A 21,719-nucleotide genomic window follows, 5' to 3' on the forward strand; every position below is an offset into this window, starting at 1 on the left:
AGTCACATAGAAGTCTGTCTGAAGATAATGCCACCCATCGCACTATACAGTGTACAGTGAGCACACAGCATATAATGTAGAGGCTGTATAGCTAATGTATTTGGAGCACATTTTCCATCACATTCATGTCATTTCTCTCTTAAAAGTCTTAAAAGATGTTATCCTTCCTATCCTATCCTTCCAACCTTCAAGTTCTTCCAGCCAACTTACAACGGGATATTTAGCTGGATGAAAACAGGTCCTATTCAACAGCCCACGAAAACGAAACATGATTTTTCAACCACTGTGTTCCACAGGGGTCTGTCCTCTGACCATCATTATTGTCTGTTTTCCATATTGTCTCCTCTGCGTGACTTTGCCTGTAGTTTCTCAGTCATTTACTTATTTAGATCAAACTTCATTCTTCTTCAATTTGTTGAAAAATTCAGAAAACGAATCCGTTTTTCTGATTTAGAGGCTCATTAAATTTATTTTAAATAGTTCATGCAACTGGCTTCAAACTTCCATCACAATTGTGATTGAAGATGATGAGAAACCTCACTGTTTTCCGCACCCCAGAAATATGTTGTCTGCTCCCTGTCTGATCCCTGAACCTTTTTTAATTTACTCCAGATTTGTTCTTCTACAATTCAAAGATTCTGACTCTAGACTATATTATGTAGAAAAAAAAAGGTGCGCTGTTGTAAATGGCAAACTGAGAAATCATTCATGGCGTTTGACGGGAGTCTGTCCTCAGACAGTCATTATTAGCTCGGAAAATAATGTCAAAAACTGTGTCAAAAAAGTGTTGACTTTGTCTGTAGGCTGAGATATTTTCTTATTTAGATCAGGATTTGTTCATCCAGGCCAGGGGTCACCAACGTGGTGCCTGCGGGCACCAGGTAGCCCCCCACGACCACATGAGGTGCCCGCAAGCCTGCTTTTCATTCAGGTTTTCAGTTAATAATGAAAGAACAGTAGAAAGAAATGCATTCTGAAATACAAAATGTGAGTTGTGGACACCAGCATTTTGTTAATGTTCTGGTAAAACAAGCATATTCGCTTTGTTTGGGTTTAAAATAAGCTCTGAAAATAAATGTTGCAAAAATGAGTAGCTCTTGGCCATTTTCCTTTTGTAAAAGTAGCTCTCACAAGGAAAAACGTTGGTGACCCCTGATCTAGGCTACATTTTTTAAATTGATCGTAAATAATATTATATTATATTTAAAATTATTATTTGAAATTCATTTTTACAAAGGAAAAATAGGGGCTCGTTTTCAAGCATGGCAAACTGAAAAGTACTTTATAGAATTCCGCAGGGCTCTGTCCTCGGACCACTGCTATTGTTGGCGTATACATCTTCTTTTGGGAAAAAAACACAAGAGAACACTCCATTTTCATCGTTATGCACATGACACCTTTATTTTTTGGGTGAAACCTGTTGCAATAAGACAGTTAGCCAAACAACAAAACAACAAGGCAAACATGACTCACCATTTCAAACACAGCACATATTTCACTTGAAATGGAAGAAGATCTGGTTAGCGATGCCTTTCATTCATTGGTAAATTACTTTCTTTGACCTTCATCTCCTACCTTAAAAGATTCAGACGTCTCCTTTTTTAATTTTTATGCTGGATTAAAAACAGGCAAAAAAAGGAATTAGGTCCTATTGGTGGGTTGCAACTTCCAAGTATGACGCTTGGGGGGCAAATATTCAATATGGCCAGGTACATGCTCAATGTCTTTGTACAATGTTTGGCAGATTAGCGTGAATAAATGCCTTTGAAATAATTTGCTGTAATTGTGTGAATGTGTATGGTGCCTTGTTGCATAAAGACAAGAAATAATTAAAAACAAGGCACTCAAACAGCGGTAAAAGCTTATCTTCTGCACCGATCATAGCATCATGTATATAGCAACATGTTTATCTGCATTCTTACACAAAGTCAGTCTGCATGAATACATTCTTGTGTGTCCTTCGTCGTTTCGCTGTTTGCCAATGGGAGTGTAGCGTATGAATTAATATGTTAATGAATTTGTTGTAGACAACGCATTTGCGACCCTGTAAAGTTGCTTCCTAGCAGCCTGCAGTTGACATGGGCGGTCCATGCATTGTATTGCTGTGCCAGAACGCTGCGTTATTTCTAGAAATATTTGTTTTAAACAGATGAAGGTGTGTGTTCTCGTACTCTAGTGTTCATGATGAGAGCATTGTAACTTTACTTTACAAGTTCGAATATGCGGTGCAGACTTTTCCCCCCTTCTTCTAAATGTAACTTTTCCATCTTATTTTCTTGGAGCGGAGAAGGCTTTGCATGATGTTTAATTGGGCACTTATACTGATGAAGCATTGAGATGAAGCGGTATGAGGAAATGACTAATCTGTACTTTTCTGTTATGAGGCAATTCTTTCTGGAATGATCATTTTCAGAGGCATTTTTGAGTTCCGACAATATTTTAACCTTGGTTTCCATATAAATTTTGCTTGACAATAGAGACAGGTTCAGCAGCCATCTTTCTCTGTGTTTTATTGAACTTTTTTCCCTTCCGGATAGACTGTCTAAGAAATAACGAAATCCCTAGTGCCACTTTTGAGAACAGCACAAGTATGCAGCACGTCTTGCTACGATTGGTTTGACCCCGATCTACAACTCAGCAATTTATCAGCACAAGTCCCTAAATTAACAATGATAACCCAGTCAGTGGCATTCCACAAGGGTCTGTCCTCAGACAGCCGTCATTGTAACCAGTGTTCCATCTTCAATCCAGGAAGTAAGACACAGTCTTGAAACTTAAGAGTAAAATTTAAATTCTTATTCAGTGAATTTCCTTGGGCGTATTTTTTAGGCTGACTCATGCTGGGCTAATTCTTCATGTGGCATCGAGTTTCACCCTGCCATCTGTTCATATTTATATTCATTTAATGCATGGATGTGTGATTGGATGTGTGTGTGGCTGCAAGAACAATTTCCTCCAGCTAAACTCAGACAAAACTGAAATCATTGTCTGTGGCCCACAGAAACAAAATAAAGTTTTATCAATAACCTTGGAACTTTCTCTCTAAAATGTAATCATCTAGTTGAAATCTAGGGGCAATACTGGGCTTAGACTTTAACAGCCAATCAATAACATCAGCAGTTTCTTACCACCTAAAAAAACATGGCCAAAATCAATGGAACAGTGTCTGAGCCAGATTTACAGAGACTAATCCACAGCCTTCTAAAGCTCTCTAAACAAGCCGTATAACAGCTACAGTAAATCCAAAATGCTGCTGCTCGAGTCCCGACTAGAACCAGGAAACACAACAAGATTAGTCCAGTGCTCAGGTCTATGCGCTGTCTTCCTGTCGCTCGGAGAATAGACTTTTAAACAGTTCAGTTTGTGTACAAGTCTTTTCATGGTCAAGCGCCGCAGGGTTTTATGCTGCTGATTCCGATCATCCATGAGTGAAATCGGCCGATATCGATACTGATCATATGGATTAATTATACATTTTTCCATTTATGATGAGTGCTATTGGCGAGGCGTGGCGTATAAAGGAGAAAAGTAGGACAATTAGGTCATTACTTATACAATTAGTCATTAATTAAAGGGGTGATTTTTTTTTTTCATGGGGCCCAGAATTCCTGGCTGCACCCCTGCTTTGGCTATATGATATGAAAAAAGGAAGCATAAATTAATTTAATTTAATTTAGAAAAAACACATTTTACTTACTTTTTGAAGAGAACATATATCACTCGTGAAACTTCCGGAGGTTCAGACAACTTCTTTAAGCAGACTTGGGATGTGAGTGTGCGTTGTTGGAGCACTCGGCGAACCCGGTGTCTTCCCCCGCTGACAAAGGCTGGTCATGTAGTCTGATGAATTTATTTTTTGGGTACAATGTTCCCTTGCTCTATCGCGGTTCACCTTTCGCGGATTTTTTTTTGTGCGTCTTTTCTATTTATTGCAGCGTATGAACGCTGTTAGCCTGGCCCTTTAAGAAGAATTGCATTGGGGGAAGTTGAGTGTCTCTTTCCTCTCTTGTCTGTCGGCACCGTCCATTATTTTCAGTGTCTTGATTGGCTGTAGACCAATGTCAATCTATCTCCTTTGTGCCACTCTGCTGTGTTTCCTGTGGCATTGCTAGCTTGCTAGCTTGTAAATGAATCTTCGTTTCGAAGGAGGAGAACTGCAACAGGAGTGGAATACGCGTGAGTGGCTTAATAATTTCTTGTGTCCGACCAGTAGGTTGGTTATTAAAACTCAAATGAAGGTTTGAACTTTTTTTTGAGTGTTTAGACAAGAGACAAATGTGAGAAAACATTACTGCCTGTCTGAGCAAAGTGTATGGTGAGGAGTTTTACAGCCTTAAACCATATATAATAATTGTAAAAAAAAAAAAAGTTGGCTACTTCGCCGATTTCACTTATATAGTCAGGTAAATTCCACACGGCAGACATGCTTGTTTTTGTTTCGGCACGCCTGCGAAGTGTGAAGGAAAGTGGGAGCAGGAAGCGACCCAAGACACTATACTACATTCTGCGATTGCTGCAATAATACGAGCCACAGGTGCTCGGCGTTGAAAGGCATTTATCAGCATATGCCAATCATGTGATTTTTCATGGAAGTCGTCCGATACTGATCGATGGCCGATCAATCAATAGTTTTATGTCATGATTTTAGAATGATTTTATGAAGTGGGGCCACACGGTGGTCTAGTGGTTAACATGTTGGCCACACAGTAACAGTCTGGAGATTGGGAAAGACCTGGGTTCGATTCTCCCTTGGGCATTTCTGTGTGGAGTTTGCATGTTCTCCCCGTGCGTGTGTGGGTTTTCTCCGGGTACTGTGGTTTCCTCCCACATTCCAAAAACATGCATGTTAGGTTAATTGGTGACTCTAAATTGTCCGTAGGTATGAATGCGAGTGTGAATGGTAGTTTGTCTATATGTGCCCTGCGATTAGCTGGCGACCAGTCCTGGGTGTACCATAGCCGCGACCCAAATGAGGAGATGCAGCATAGAAAATGGATGGATGGATTTTATGAAGTGATTTTAGCCTTCTTTTCTGTAAAGCACTTTGAATTTCCTTGCTTACAAACTGTACTCTATAAATAAACTTGCCTCGCCTTGTATGCTGAAAACTCACACCCCCTCTGTCCTTTGACAGCGACAGTACTGCTGTAATGAACCCAAGTCACTATAATGATTAAAACCTCTGCTTGTATGTTGTTCTTGGCTCCTGGTATAATTACTAGTACAATGCATTGTGTAATAATGATAAATAACTCTGAATTGGATGTACAACATATTTAAGTACAACAAGGAAGGCAACTACTGTACATGTTTTCTTTTGAATCTCAGGTTGCTTAAGAATAAAATTCTCTTTTATGGTATTTTTTTAAGGTGGACTGCGGACATTCACAAAGTGGCGACGGCGACGCCACAGTCGTAACGTCCTTTCATTTGGGTGATTTTGGCGGCGAGCAGGAGCAGTAGGCCGGTGGCCAGTTTCAAAGAGTAAGAGAGCCACGCCATAACAAAGGACCAGCCAAACGACACGTCCACGTAGGCCAGGTCCTCCGGGGACACATTGCGATGGAACTCCTCCATGGCCTTGTTGTGGTACTCGATGTAGAGGCTGACCCCAGTCAAAGTGAAAAGACCTGGTGATGAAAACAAACATACAGATGGGACAGCTCTGCAAAAACATAAATAATCATACCGAAAAAACTTGATCTGTCGAAGTAATGTGCTTGTTTTTATATTAAACTGAAAAAAATTATTGTATTGTTGTATTAAAAAAAAAAATCTTACTTTTTTTTGTAGACCTTAAAAGTATTTTATATTTTATACAACCTGGTGGTGCAAGCAAACAGTTGGGACCACACTGCAAAAAAAAAAACAAAAACAGGCAAAACCTTTAGGAAGCTCTGCACCCCGGTGTCTTCCCACGACTCCTCCCACAATATTCTATAAATGGCCAATGCTAAATAGCTCATAAATATGGTGATGCTTTTAAGGGTCACGTGTTGGACTAACAGTGAGGGAAAGATAGCCGCTTCCAGGGATGAGCAGGATCCGTTACGAATAATGCATTTTTGCTGAATACGAGCATGAAACGAGTGCATCTCGTCGTTATCCGTAATCGTGATGAAAGAAAATCCTCATTATGTATTCACTCTCTACGTTCTGTGATTGGCTCGTCACACACAGCGACCGCCCCTCCAGAGACAGGCTGCAGCCACAGAGGAGTTGATCGGTGCCTCGTTCACGTACACGGTGCAATTGGCGTTGCCCACTGCCTCCACTTTATTAGGTTTTCCTCACCTCCCCTCTAAAGTTACTTGGTAAACTTGTCTCGTAAAGTACGCGGTGCGTTTGACAAGACAGCGCTGCAGGCTTGTGTTGCGTCAGTCACGTATGCAACAACTCAATTTGGGTAGCATGACTGCTTTTTCCATGAAGTCATCATAAAACATGCATGCTAGCTACAATATAAGAATGTTGTTAATTTTCAGTTGGCAGTACACAGGCAGTAACAGTAACCTGCATTGACTGGCCACAACATTAGGTACACCTGCACAGCTGCATCAAACATTCTGCCAGTATGGCTATCATACTACATTACGTTACATTACATACTACACGTGGTAAAATATTACACCTCTCTCAATACGTTGCAATCTTAAACTTGTTTCGGAACATACGTGGTGCTCGTGTTTCAGTCACTGCCGGTGTTTTTTTTAATTTATTTTCGTCCGCTTGCTTATAATTTGGCTGGTGATATAAAGTCAGTTGGCAAACTTGATTGTAGTTCTGAACAAGGCTGATACATTATTTCCCTGTTTGCCATCACTGGATGTTTGCATGAATCACCAACTTCACACAGGTCATTCAAAAATAAAGAAATAATAAAGTCTTCCAGATCACTTATACACATACAGCTGAATAATAAACAATAAATATAGCAACTTCTGATCAATCCATGTCCAGACCGAAAATAATGTAGTGGTTGAAGCCCCACCCATTAAACTACGCCCACTCCGAGGAGAGATATGGATAAGGATAATTTAGATGGGTGAACAGATAGTACAGATAGTGGTGCACTTGCTCATCCCTAGCCGCTACCTGAATATAATCTAGTTTAAAATACATATATAAATTGCTCTGTCTTGTATTATTCATGCTGTGAGCTATGCTATGATTTGAAATACACTACTTTTTCAAATTTACCAGACACATTAGGTGTACAGTCGTCAGTCGTCACTTTGCGGTTTGAATTTCACGGCTTCACTTTATCATGGTTTTTCAAGATAAATTTATAAATTATTTTACTATTATAAGTATTAACTATTATAAGTCAAAATATGCATATTTAATTGGATTTTATATTTTTTAATTTAAACATTTTCAAGCATAAAGAAACATATAAATATAAGGCATTCAGAAGACATGATATGTAGTGTAATATCTGTGACTCTAAGGAGCGGGACCTGGGAAGCGACGTATGTGACGTCAGCGAGCTAGAGTTGACTGCGTTGAGCTGAGTGTTAGCAGGGTGGCGAGCAATGTCTTTGGTGGAGAGTGTGAGTGACTGGCGTGAGTTGTGGCTGACAGCAGCTCCTTTGTGAATGTTCTATGCAGTGAACATGCCTGAACATGTGTTCTCTGCACACCTGCACATGTGCTTCTCCTTGACTACAAAGAGCGGCATTGCAGTAGTATTCTACGCTGGTCACCAGGTGTCAGGTGTTACACTGACTTTCTTATCCTACTTTGCGTAATTCACTTATCACGGTCAGGTCTGGAACCAATTAACCTCCATAAACAAGAGATTACTGTAATGGCACAAAGTATCGAATCAAATCGGTATCACTGATGTCAGCCTAAATAACCTATTCATACAGGGCCAAGCCATTCAAAAAAAATATAGCAAAAAAAAAACAATACTTAAATAATCTTCCTCACAGTATAACTGGTTGCAAACAGTATAACAAAATTAAATACATCTCTATATTTAGATATTTACGCTAACAAATAAATACACAATATATGCGCAATCGAAGGAAAGCTTAGACATTGTGAAATATACGTGATGATATGTATTTTAGTTCATCTGTGTTTTTTCATGTGCGCATGAGCTTCATTTTGCGGCGTCACCATGAGGTGCTCCTGACTCCCGTGTCTGAAAAATATGAGCTCTACGCATGTGTGAAAGAATGCGTAGGAATGCACACTGTTTTCCCACATAGAATTTTTCTATAACTACCAAAGTTCGCGATGAAAGGTGCGCATGCACATTTTGCCATCACTGACACTACTTTTTTTGTGCACGGCAATGTTTATAAATGAGGCCCCAGATCTGTTGCTAATACAGTTAATGACATGTTACCTGATTTCCTTTTTTAATTAAGCTAGCGGTAGCAGGGGTTAGTCTCAGCGAGTTACCGGAGACAAGAAACCGTGAGTCCTGATTAAGCAACTCTATCGCAGTAGACAACAAAACCTTTTAGACAACGTTTGACACATGAAGGCAGGCACAATCACCATGCCATAACCTGCTCACTGAAAGAGAAATTTATCATCAATAAGCCTTTTCTAAAGGAATTGAAATCATCTGTCCTTCAGCCTTGAGCTTTTGTTGCAGACTAATGACACACAAGCAACTAACACAGTCAGATCAATTTGCTTTCACATTTATCAGCATATTGTCTCTGACTTCTTCAGTCAGCCCATCGGGTTTGGCGGACTATGCACGAGTTGTGAATAGATACTATGACAGTAGATCCCGGCTATTTACATTTCGAGACTGTCCGCAAATAACAAATAAACGCGAGGAAATGGGATGCCCATAAAAATGCCACATTCCGCTACTGCTCCTCCCCTTTCCGAACCCTCCTGCTAACTTGATGTCAGCAAAATTTTCGGTAAACATTTGCAATAAAAGCGACTGTGGTAATTATTAGAATAGATTCAGCTCCTGAACACTCATCGTCTCTCTTCAATTGCCATTGTTCACATGTGACGAAGGAAGCTTACAAACTAAATGCATAGAAGCACAATGCAGTTTGCACAATCCTTAAACATATTTTATCTAATAACAGCTAGCGGTGGTATGTGTCTTTCTCCAAGACGCGTCTGAATAATCCACACTTCTCACCTGTTGTAATTCCAGTAACGATTTAAAATCATCCTGCCCCAAGTGGAGGAGTTTAAGTACCTCAGGGTCTTGTTCATGAGTGAGGGAAGAGTGGAACGACAGGCGGATTGGTCCGGCATCTGCAGTGATGCAGGCACGCCAACCGAAAGGCAAAGCTGTCAATTTACCGGTTGATCTACCTTCCTACCGTCACCTATGGTCATGAGCTTTGGGTAGTGACTGAAAGGACAACCTGGCGGGTACAAGTGGCTGAAATGAGTTTTCGCAGTGGAGTGGCTGGGCTCTCCCTTAGAGATACGGTGAGAAGCACTGTCCTCCGGGAGAAACTCGGAGTAGAACCGCTGCTCCTCCGCATTGACAGGAGCCAGATGAGGTGGCTGGGCCATCTGGTCGCCTCTCTGTTCAGGGTACTGACTGGTAGGAGGCCTTGGGGAACACCCAGGACACGTTGGTGAGACCATGTCTGTATCAACTTAAGAGTCCCCAGCAAATAACTGGAACTACGTTCCTCCTCAACATATTCCGACCAGAACTCCGCTCACGGAACAAAGTGGGGGGTAAGTCACTGTTGGTATACGACACTGCTGATGGGGATGTCATACAACTTCATGTCAAGAGAAGACTGAGGAAATTTGGCATGTCCACCACAATCCTGAGTTGCTTCTACAGATGCACTATGGAAAGTGTCCTTACAGCCTCCATCACTGTTTGGTACGGTAACTGTACAACACGTGATAGGAAGGCACTCCAGCGGGTGATCAAGACCTCACAGAACATTGTTGGGGCAGCCCTCCCCTCACTGCAAGACATTTATAAATCTAGAGTCGTACGCAGAACACACAACCTCATCAAGGACAGCACACATCCACAACACTCATTATTCACACTCCTACCGTCAGGCAGACGCTACAGGAGTTTGAAGTCCAGGACCACAAGGCTGGCAAACAGCTTTTACCCACAGGCCATCAGGCTTCTCAACGAAGCACTCACACACGCCGCACGCAGCACACGCACACACTCATAGCACTATTTATTTATTTGTATTATTTATCTGTATTAATGTCTCTTCTGTTGTTGTTGCTTAATTTATTGGTATATATGTTTATGTGTTTATGTTTCTTAGGTTCTTATTCCTTTTCTTGTGTTTTCTTTCTTTTCTTGGGAGAATGAACAGAATAAGATTTTCATTGCATAGTATAACTGCTGTTTTACCATGCATATGACAATAAAACTCTTGAATCTTGAAAAATCTGAACTAACCCTTTAACTTACGTTCACCTCTCTTTTGTTAATAAACTTGACTGTCAAAGCTGGTGTTTCCAAAGATACACATCTTGCACTGATATGACGTCGTACATGTATGCTGTACTGTAAGCTATACTATTATACTGTCAATTGTATGCTTTATATTCACATACAGCAGACGCCCCTAGAACATAAATAATCCGTTCCGAGAACGTTTCCGTTATAGGGTTTTTACGTTATACGAAGCGTAAAATACATGTAAATAGCCTAATCCGTTCCAAGATCTTCCCAAACGCACCCCTTTGAACTTCAAAATATTCAAAGTCCACCAAATATGGTGGGAAAATATAAGAAAATGTTAGCATAAACATAGTAGAGTAACATTCCAATATAAAATAAGGTAATAAATAAGATTACTGTAAATGAATAAAACTGAAAAACAAAAACAATCAAGTAGTTTAAGGGCGACTACGATGAGGAAGGGAGGTTGAAGGGAGAAGCCTGTCTCTCACACAAACTCACGTACGCGCTGTATAAGTCAGCCAATGAGATGAGAGCGTAGGCGGTGCCCCGATAATCAGCCAATGAGAGCGTGAAGCATCAGAAGGCGTCACCAAGTGTACTCTGTTAGTCATGGAAAACGTTTCCCTCTCTCTGTCGCGCGAGCTATTCAAATCGAATTTCTGAACTTGCACCGACTTGACGCTTTACGTTATATGGAATTTCTTACGTAATACGATGCAAAAACTTTACATAAATTCTTTACGTTCAGGGGAATTTCCGTAAAAGGAGGTTTACGATATGCGAGGTACTACTGTATTTATACATTACTACCGACTTAGGGTGAGAAAAAAAACGACCTCTTTTTAGAGAAGAAACAAACTAAATCATGCTCTTGATGTGGAGCGGGTTTCTTCATTTAATCATAAAGAATAGCAGTAGTTGTAGTCAATTATATGGACTCAAAGTCAATTATGAGTCAATTGTTGCTTTTTATTGGAAACACTTCCTCTGAAAAATACATTCATGCAATTTCGTCTCCACCGCAGACTTTTTTTTCACAAAGTCTACTATGAAAACTGCATTAAAAAAAGAACAGTGTAACCTGTCACAGTTGTGGTGCTTTCAAAGACCTTTTTGACCCAGCAGCCAAGTGTTTCCCTAATATGGGCGCTGTGATATAAAGAGATGAGATATAAATTGCAATTATACCTTTTAAAAGAGACAACATCAGTGAAACCCATCACCTCATCCTCATATTGGAGTTTATTTTCTGGATGTGGGTAGGAAAATTGTTGCTACGCATGAAATGAAGTGTCTCTGCTCTGCTGTGTGACATACTGGAGGCTGAAAAGCGTCAGACAGGCAAAGTGCAGACCCTCTCTGTGACAGATTTCTGCATGTGTCTGCAGCCATGGCCTCTTGAGAGCACAGCCATTCCTCATGGCTTACTTTATGGACAGTGCATTTATTCATTTTACACTTTGCATATGTGACAAAAAATGGCAGATTGCTAATGACCCATTTTGTAGCACGTTACCGCTTACCTATAACAAGATAATAAGTTATATTATATCTTATCTATAATAACATATAATATAGATATAGATATAGTATTCCCATTTTCCATGACAACAATGGAGGGAAAAGAGCCATTCCTTTGATAAGTACATCCATCTATGCCGCTTATCCTCACTAGTATGCTGGAGCCTATCCCAGCTGACACCCTGGACTGGTCGCCAGCCAATGGCAGGGCACATATAGACAAACAACCATTCACACTCACATTCATACCTATGGACCATTTAGAGTCACCAATTAAGCTAACATGCATGTTTTTGGAATGTGGGAGGAAATCGGAGTACCCGGAGAAAACCCACACACGCACGGGGAGAACATGCAAGCGGAGATTCAAACCCAGATCTTCCGTCTCCTGACTGTGTGGCCAACATGCTAACCACGAGGCCCCCGTGCGGCCTCCTTTGATAAGTCCTCTCTTTCAAAGGGGATATACTGCGGAAAACGACTTCATTGCTTGTATATTAGGGGTAACGGTACATGTATTTGTAATCTGATTTTTTGGTACACAACATAACGTACGTCACAGAGGCATACCGAGTTCCCACATGGTACACATTGAGTGACGGACAGGAAGTACAACTGCCTTGCGGTATAGACACACGTCGACTCCGTCAACAAATACAGTGCTACCCATGGCGCCAAGGAGAAGGCAGAGCTTGAAAACCCTCTTCTGTTGTTAAAAGTCTCTTGGAGACAAGACAAGTGGATAAGCAGTGTGTGTATATATACACTCAACAAAAATATAAACGCAACACTTTGGTTTTTGCTCCCATTTTTTTATGAGATGAACTCAAAGATCTAAAACTTTTCCCACATACACAATATCACCATTTCTCTCAAATATTGTTCACAAATCTGCCTAAATCTGTGATAGTGAGCACTTCTCGTCCTTTGAATAGGAGTGCTGCAATTGCAGCCCATCACTCTTCCCACCACAGGGACTTGTACGCCGGCAGGAGAATGTGCTCACAAAAGGCATGTTGAACGAAAGTAAAAAACTAACAGTTTGACTTAAAACACAACTTGTTTCAGGGTTGCGTCAGGGTAGGCTGCCTCATAACTGACGATATTTCTGTACTTCATCTGCGAGGATCTCCTGCTCATCTGCCAATTTTTTTTCCGCGTGTCTCCGTCAGCGTAGTTAGAAAAATTTGTAGGTGCAAAGAGCGGGAATTTTCCGCATGAAAAGGGCCGCTCGAGGGTGTGTGGGTGCGAAAATGATGTCATTCGTCCACACTGACCACGCGGATGCGGAAAGCATAGAACAGGCTTTAGAGAATTGCCTGCTAGCAAGCTAAGTCGAGTAAAACTTTCATTTCAATGTACGACATGCACCAAGCTGCTCACTGATTCATTTCTTGCTTGACCTTAACTCATTCACTCCCAGCCATTTTTCAAAAGACATCCCCTTCAGTATCGGTCATTTTAGACGATTTTGACTGATCTTTGAAGCCACACAGAATATTGTGTTCTACGGCTATATCAACATGGAACCTACCAAAAGAAAGATAAGACTCTCATCTTTCATCAGAAAAAAGTTTGTTTGTACCTTTTTCTGTTCTTTAGTAATCAGCAGTAGAAAATAGGTACCTTTCAGAAAAATAGAATTTGTCCTGACTAGAAGGGGGAGAAAAACAGCTTTTTGTAAAGAGATACATTTCAAGCATAACTTTCACTTTGACACAAATGTTTTGCTTTTGTGACAGCTCAATATCTAAACAACCGTTCCACAACATTTACATCAAAATAACAATTTATTTGCAAATATAACATTGTGAACTATTTACGGTTTTCACATTTGGAACTAAACTGTGTGTGTGCACACACGTGTGCATGCGTTAATGTTTTCCTACAATGCATAATCCTTCCGCACGCGACACTCCTCCATGCTCTTCCATGTCCTCCTGGCTGTTGGGTGTGTAAACACATGCAAAAGATCCATGCCGAGCTCTTATCAAATGCACCTCTGCCATCTTGTAGACGTTTTTATGGCTTAAAACTGCAGTGACAGTCACTTCTTTTAGTGTGCAGTTGCATCATCACCTCCTTTTGCAAAAAAACGTAAAAGACGTATATACGTTTATGGAAGTGAGGAATTTAAAAACTGTACAAATACGTCTTTGGTATTGAATGACTTAAAGTGAGGTGGTGTGGAAATTATTTTTTGCGTGAGATAGGACAGTCTCCCTAAAACAGGCTGGGGGTTTAAGGGTGCTGCAATCCTTGACCCCTGGGATATTTCAATAATGCACACTGTAATAATAATGACATACATTCATTTTCTATGCCACTTAATCTCAATAATCATAATAATAATAGTAATAATGCAGTCGTCCCTCGCAATATCAGTTATCGCTCCCTTGCTGCAGTGTATGGCGGTTTTTACATTTTTTTTTTATTCATTAATTGCCTAATATGGCTTACTATTAGTAACAAATATTGTACTTATTCTTGGCCTAAAGCAGTGGTTCTCAATTATTTTCTGTTATTGCCCCACTGGGGGACATAAATGTTTTTGTGCCCCAAACTGTTATCTATTTATTATATGTACTGTAAAGATTGAACTCAAAACTGAAACCAGCGAAATGCAAGAAAATGGAGAACAGTGACGCATACAAGCGTATATTCAAGAGTAAAATTGCATGCTGACTACGACATTATAGCAATCTAATTTATCTTATTTATTATGTATTGTGTAAAACTAAGACATGAATAACATCAAATTAAAAGCACAAAATGAATGCCGACCCACCATCCACCAGTTCAACTTCAAGCCAAGTTTTTCCGAGAGATTATTACATCGCTGTTTGACGTGTGTGGGAAAAGGCAGTGTTCTAGCATGAATTAGCTTGAGACGAATGTGCACATTAGCACTCAATAAGTCATCAAAACTTACCTTTATGCATTCCCACATAGTATCAGCATTTGACAACAAATATGAGGTGAAAGAAAAATGGTAAAAATACAGTAGTAGTCTATTTGTGCGGCATGAGATAAAGTTAGCACACGCACGATGGCCGTGCGTCAAGTGAAACGGATGTAACAGAGAGTAATACAAAATAAAAAAAATTAAAAAAGAAATAATGGAAATTATTTTTCCTTTCTGTGCGGCCCGGTATCAGATGACCCACGGCCCGGTATCGGGCCGCGGCCGGGTGTTGGGGACCACTGCCCTAGGGAACACATGTACTGTGACACTGCTCGAGCTGTATTATTCACCTTTTACATGGTCTTATTTACTCTTATATTGCCTACTATATTGGGTAATACAAATTTAAAGCATCAATACATCAGTTTATTGTAACGGCGGAAGTGTCATGAGTGAGTGTGCTGCTCTGCTGCCACCTAATGGCTATTTCTGTTACAGCACACTCAGCCATCAGAGGTGGAGCAGGCCCACCTGTGTCCAATTAGGCTGGACTATTTAGACCAACAGCAACTTCCCTTTGTTGCCAGAACGACTTCTCCTGCACACCTGATGTCCTTGCCTACCTGTTTGTTCTGTAGCCTTTCCCTAGTGCTGGTCGTACCTCGTTCCTACTGTGAGTAGTGGTTGCATTTCTTGTTTTTTCTTGCCGTTTGTGGCTGTTGCGTACTAAGGTTTTTGTTACCGAGTTGCTAGTATTGTTCCTATCTCATTTTGATGACAGTGATTTTTTGTTCCACCCTTTTTTCCCTGCTATCCGTGTATGCAGTGTTTTTTGTTAGTACTTAGTTTTTCCTTTTTCCCGTGACTTGAGCCGGTGATTTTGTGTTGTGTACTTTTTTCATGGACATTGATATTTTGTTTGTTTGTACTTTTTAATAAATCATTTTTGTTACACGGAACTCTTGTTGTGCTGTCTGCTTTGGAATCCATCACAGACACTCGCCACCTCGTGACAGGAAGTGCGTTGTCCAGAAAACAACCACAAGGAACTGCTAAAGTGTGAGTCTTTGTTATCATGTCTTTAGGGCCCCAATAATGTTAAAAAACATATTTAGAAGATCATAAACAGTTTTTCTACAGTATGCCATAACTGTGAAAATATTAAATTTATTAATATTGAATCCTACCTTGCGGAAATTATCGCGGTCGGGTATTGAACCAATTACTGCAATAAAGGAGGGCCGACTGTATTATTCTTGACAAATTGGATTTATATAACGCCTTTCTGGACACCTAAAATACTTCACACTGAAACCTACAAGGTATTATTCATTCACTTCACAGTCACCACTGGTGGTGGTAAATTACATCTGTAGCCAAAGACACCAGCCGTACTAAAGGAAATTCAGTACAAACAGTCTCTCCGACTACCACCCGACATTTCCTCTGTCCAACAGTTACATAATATATTAATATACTGTATATCCTTTTAATTGTTTTGTGTGCAATTCCTCAGTCAACTGTACAATGGTACACCTGTTCTCATCACTTTGCCACACTGTGCATTAGCACAGTATCGACAAGGCTGAAATAAGGCTCTTGCAAGCCACCTCAAGACAAAAAAAAAAAGGTGGATTGTATTCTCCACATGTACACACACTCCCACATATCCTCCACTCAGGCACATTTTCTTCAAACAAAAGCCTCTCCAACCCACACACCACACGGCATATAAGTGGCCCAAATGATATGAAACAAATCATATATGTCTGTGTGTGTGTGCATGCGTGTGTTTGTACGTACTGCAGAAGAAGAAGTAGAATGCGGTCCCAGTCAGTAGTTTTGGGCTGCAGGCCAACGAACTGACGAGTCCGAAAATCCACCCGAACACCAGCAGCACCAGGCTGAGGGGCAATACAATCACCACCGCCCTGTGCAGCTCTGTAAACATAAATCACAGCGACGGTATAGGATTCCTATTTGTCACCCTGGAGCCCGACAACGGACTAAACACACTTACAAATTGCCCAAATACACACGCTACATGCAGAAAATGTGACTATAATTGTATTGTATTGATCGTGACTTGTTTAATTGTCTGTTCATTTTTTTTCATTGATTTGTTTGTTTGGAATACGCCAAAACAATAAAACGTGGAATTTGGTGCGTGTGTGGCATCGATGCCAACCAAGAACCTGTTAAATTTTGGCAAGGATCGAAATAAAGGCCAGCCACAACGGCAAGACGGGCAGTGAGCAACCACATCCAGAAGATGGAGATAAACCTAAAGGGCACTTGTGACCTGTATATGCAGGAAGTATGCAGTAAGACAATCATCTGTAGGATAGCGTGACCCAATGTCTGATCATATCTGGACAAACAACGTCAGCAATGAAAAATCAGTTGGTATTTGGCCATCTCCGTCGGCAATTTCTTTCATAACTGAACTTTACTGAAAAACAAAGTATAGACTGAATATGATATTACAATTTGGAGGCACGTTTTTACCATCGTTGGTCGACCATTTAGGCATAGTCATTGGACGGTCTCACCTGTCAATCATTCTATCAGTACCACTGATTTGACGTGACCCAATGTGTGTACAAAAAAAACTATTTATTGGTTGATGAGTGTCTGGAATGCACTGCTTGGCTGAAACCAGCAGAGGCACTGTTGCTTCAGTCTTAGCTATGGGAAGTTGAGCTATGCAGTACATCCACAGATACTGTTCTGCTATACTGGAAACAGGAGTTCAGAACATTCAGAGAGCGAGTCTCCCATTAAATTGAAAAGTAAAATTATTACAAATAAAAAAATCTCATTTTAAATTCATTCATTCATTTTCGATCGCGGGGGTATGCTGGAGCCTATCCCAGCTGACTTTAGGCCGGGAGGCGGGATACACCCTGGACTGGTTGCCAGCCAAAGAATCATTCACACTCACGTCATACCTACGGACAATTTACCCGGAGAACACCCACGCAAGCACAGGGAGAACATGCAAACGCCACACAGAGATGCCCAACAGTGAGTCAAACTCAGATCTTCCATATCTCCTGACTGTGTGGCTAACACGCTAACCACAGGGCCTCATTTAAAATTACAAATACAACTAAAAACGTGAAGAAAAAAAATTCAAATCATATATACTAAATGTAAAATAAATATATTTCACATTTTAAAACACCATTAAAATAAATATTATAAATAAATCATGGATTCAAATGCAATAAGTAATACTACAAATATAAAAAACAACATTACAAATTAAATATTATAACAATATACTGTATCATAATATTTATTAATATTATTTACAAACTAATATATTACAATAAACTGTTATTCTTTTTGTCATAGTCAAAAACTTAGTTGCATCACTAATCATTACTTAATTCCACTGTCCATACATGTAACCATTTTCAATTTATTGTTTTTTTTTGTTGGATCAGTACCCTGCCAGAGTAGCCCTATAGGGTTATTTGCCTGACATCTCTGCTCTACTGAGTGCTATTCTAGTTTTATTTTTGGCTTTTTTCTGTGTATTATTGCCAGCCTAGTTGTTAGCATGTTGGCCACACAGTCAGGAGATCTGGAAGATCAGGGTTTGAATCTCTGTTGGGAGTTTGCATGTTTCTCCGGGCACTCCGGTTTCCTCCCACATTCCAAAAACATGCACGTTCTAAATTGTCCATAGGTACGAATGTGAGTGTGAATGGTTGTTGTCTATATGTGCCCTGCGATTGGCTGGCGACCAGTCCCCCACTGGGATAGGCTCCGGCATACCCCCGCGACCCTAGTGAGGATAAGCCGAATGGAAAATGCATGGATGGATGGTCTTCTTGCCAGCAAACAAAAAGCTGTGACTGTTGATGAAGACAAACACTCACCGAGAAGGTGCCTCTCAACCTCGGACAGGGCGGACATATTCGCAGTGAAAGTAGAGATGACGGAACTCCTGTTTGCTCCTGGAAATGTCAAGAGAAAATGTTAAAAGGAGAATGGACTTTGAGAGAAAAAAAAACAAGCAATCAGGCTGTTGGTGTCTTGAAGAGAGCTCCCTTTGACGGGGATGAAAATGTTGATTTGTGGTATATTCTTGAACGTGTATGACATTGAAAGGTTACACAATACACATGATGTTACAATTATCTTCATGGCACACTGTACACCTGACACATACAGACAACATGGTATGGTCCATATTTGCAAGGCTGATTTAAGCACTGTGTCTTATGATCTCTGGCACAGCTATCATCCTACTTTATATGATCCTTCCAGATAATTTCATACAGACAATTGCCCTGTGGGATTTCTCAGCAGCCAGCCTGACTAGCACTTGGAGGCGAGATTAGATTTTCATTTGCAGATTTAAGTCTTGCTCACTCTCTGCAGTCTAAACTCATTAGCTTTATTTCTTTATTGAAAAGAAAATGAGAGTACTGGTAGCTCTTCTGAGCCCATATACAATATATAAGGTGGTGCCGTTTGCACACCTAGATCAAACCAAACAGTCGTATTTTGTTCAGATGCTATTAAATTTGACTTGAGAGATGATGCAAGGCTTGTGTTACATTATTTAAAAAACATTCATGGGTGTGGGTAGCTGTTTTAATGGAAAATATGCACAATGCCATCCATCAGTCTTTTCTTAAAGACACATGAATAACTTTAATTAAACACACACACCTTCATTAATCGTCCACAGTCCGGAGTATGAACTCAGGTCCTCGGAGTTTGGTTTATTCACATCGATGATGTACCAGTAATCAGTTCCGATTGATACGGCCAAGAGGCAAAAGCTGAGCAAACCTGTAAAGCCCGCCGACAGAACCACGAAGCCGTACCTCATCATGAAATTCGCTGTAGTTGCTGTAATATTCCGCACATTTCTTCACAATAAATTAGAAACCCAGTTACGCTGGAGTCCGCACCGACCCTCAAAAGCTCTCTACAAACCACTCTCTTAAAACTAGCTAGAGTTCAATTACGGATTTAAAAAGCACACTTTCCGGGCACTTTCCCCCTAAAACAACAACAATGATATGCTTCTACGCTGTAGGTCACTGACAGGTGATTCACAGCAGGATGAACAGCGCCTGAATAAGAGGAGTGTCAAGAAGAAACAGAAGAAACGTCTAATTTCCGGTTATGCACTTCAAAATAAAAATAATATCATTACGCGGAGTTTATTTTGTAAATCACGCTTCCGGGCATGATGTTGCTCTCTGACTGTCGTTTCAAATTGATAGTAGTCACGCAGTGTTTCCAAAGAGAGTCGTCGTTTACGTTTTAGGTTGCTAACTACTGTTGGTTACTTTTACTAGCTCCTTTCTTTTAGTTTAATTTATTCTTCCTTTGTATGATTAATCACACAGATGCTTATGGGATACCGTGCGCATAGTCAAAAAACAGATGTACGGAAAATCAAATCAGGATGAAAAATAACATATTATGCAGCAGCATTTATGGTAAGGCATCAAGAAAGTGGAGCACTATAAGGTAACCAGAACAACACCCCAATCAGCACAAGAAGACAAAAATCAATAAACACAGCAATCTCATTGGACTACAGATGGTCAGCTAGGACGCTCAGCTGGGTGCCTCTTGTGCGGCTGCCCTGAAGAGGCTTCATTTGGAAATAAATAAGTTTATTTTGCTAAACATTTAGAACATGGTTGTATTATATTATTATTATATATTCATATTTTACATTTTAGTCTTTAGATACAAATACATGGTATGCTATTCACCCAACTCCGGTTTCCTCCCACATTCCAAAAACATGCATGTTAGGTTAATTGGCGACTCTAAATGGTCCATAGGTATGAATGTGAGTGTGAATGGTTGTTTGTCTATATGTGTCCTGCATTTGATTGGCACCCAATCCAGGGTGTACCCCGCCTGTCGCCCGAAGTCAGCTGGGATAGGCTCCAGCATACCCGCGACTCTAGTGAGGATAAGCGGCATAGAAGATGGACGGATGGATGCTATTAACCCAATTCTTGGTGTTTCTGTTTCCACATCGATCATCTGAGAGGAGGTGGGGGCGTGGGAGGTTGTTGGGGTGGAGGACACAGCGCATAAGGAGCCGACAGGCAGAGAGAAAGAGACAGGACGGAAATACGTCAGCTGCGGATCGACTGTCAACAAAGGCTGCAATTCATCAAGTACAAGTGGACTGGACTTTTTACATGACATACAAGAACAGGGGTGTCGACGATGCACTCAGTTCACAAGATGAGACGGTACACTAAATTGGCCCTACGAGAACAAGCCGAGACAACATTTTAACAATACCTTTAAGAAAAGTACACTGAAAAAGTATATGACCGGACAAACACTTTTTTAATTTAATGGAGTCACAAAACAATGCAGGTTGTGAAATGTTTATTCTCCCCCAAATTATTGACGATAAACAATGCTATTGTCAGAATTATTTTGACACCAAGGGGTATACTGCAAAACGAGTTTAGTAGTTAGCAAGGTGTGTTGGGTGTAAAGCCAGGCTTGCCTGTTCAACGAAGGTAGCTCTCTTTTAAAGCAGCTATAACTCCATGATAACTTAATTAACTTAACCCTAAATAGGCTAAACTCAAAATCTGGTCCTGACCAGGTTATGTCCAGACTTTCAGCTTAAAAATCACTGCTGTTTCACTGTGTTACCATTTATTGAGAACCCGCTGGACTTTGGGAGCAAGAAGAACTACGACGGCAGTGGCTACTTTGAGATCACACTGATTCACTAGCATTCCCTCATCAAATTCGCTATAAGAGATATAAATTTTCAGCTGAGAGAATAAGCTCACTCAAGTTTCCTCACTTTTTGAGCCGTGCATCAGGAATAAAATGTAACATGAAATGTTACCAATGTTTGTAGACGTATACGTAAAAGCT

General features: G+C 40.4%; 1 protein-coding gene across 1 annotated transcript; it reads right to left on the bottom strand.

Annotated features, from left to right (window-relative positions):
- Positions 1–1,336: 1,336 nt before the first annotated feature.
- Positions 1,337–19,936, bottom strand: LOC129171628 (transmembrane protein 235-like). The gene is made up of 4 exons (XM_054760478.1): positions 19,512–19,936; positions 18,713–18,790; positions 16,626–16,763; positions 1,337–5,630 (listed from the first exon to the last, which is right to left on the bottom strand). The coding sequence occupies exons 1-4, from the start codon at positions 19,675–19,677 to the stop codon at positions 5,386–5,388; spliced, it is 627 nt and encodes a 208-aa protein (XP_054616453.1). The 5' UTR covers positions 19,678–19,936; the 3' UTR covers positions 1,337–5,385.
- Positions 19,937–21,719: the final 1,783 nt, after the last annotated feature.

Source organism: Dunckerocampus dactyliophorus, chromosome 18 (genome assembly GCF_027744805.1).
Source record: "Dunckerocampus dactyliophorus isolate RoL2022-P2 chromosome 18, RoL_Ddac_1.1, whole genome shotgun sequence".
Lineage (NCBI taxonomy): Eukaryota > Metazoa > Chordata > Actinopteri > Syngnathiformes > Syngnathidae > Dunckerocampus > Dunckerocampus dactyliophorus.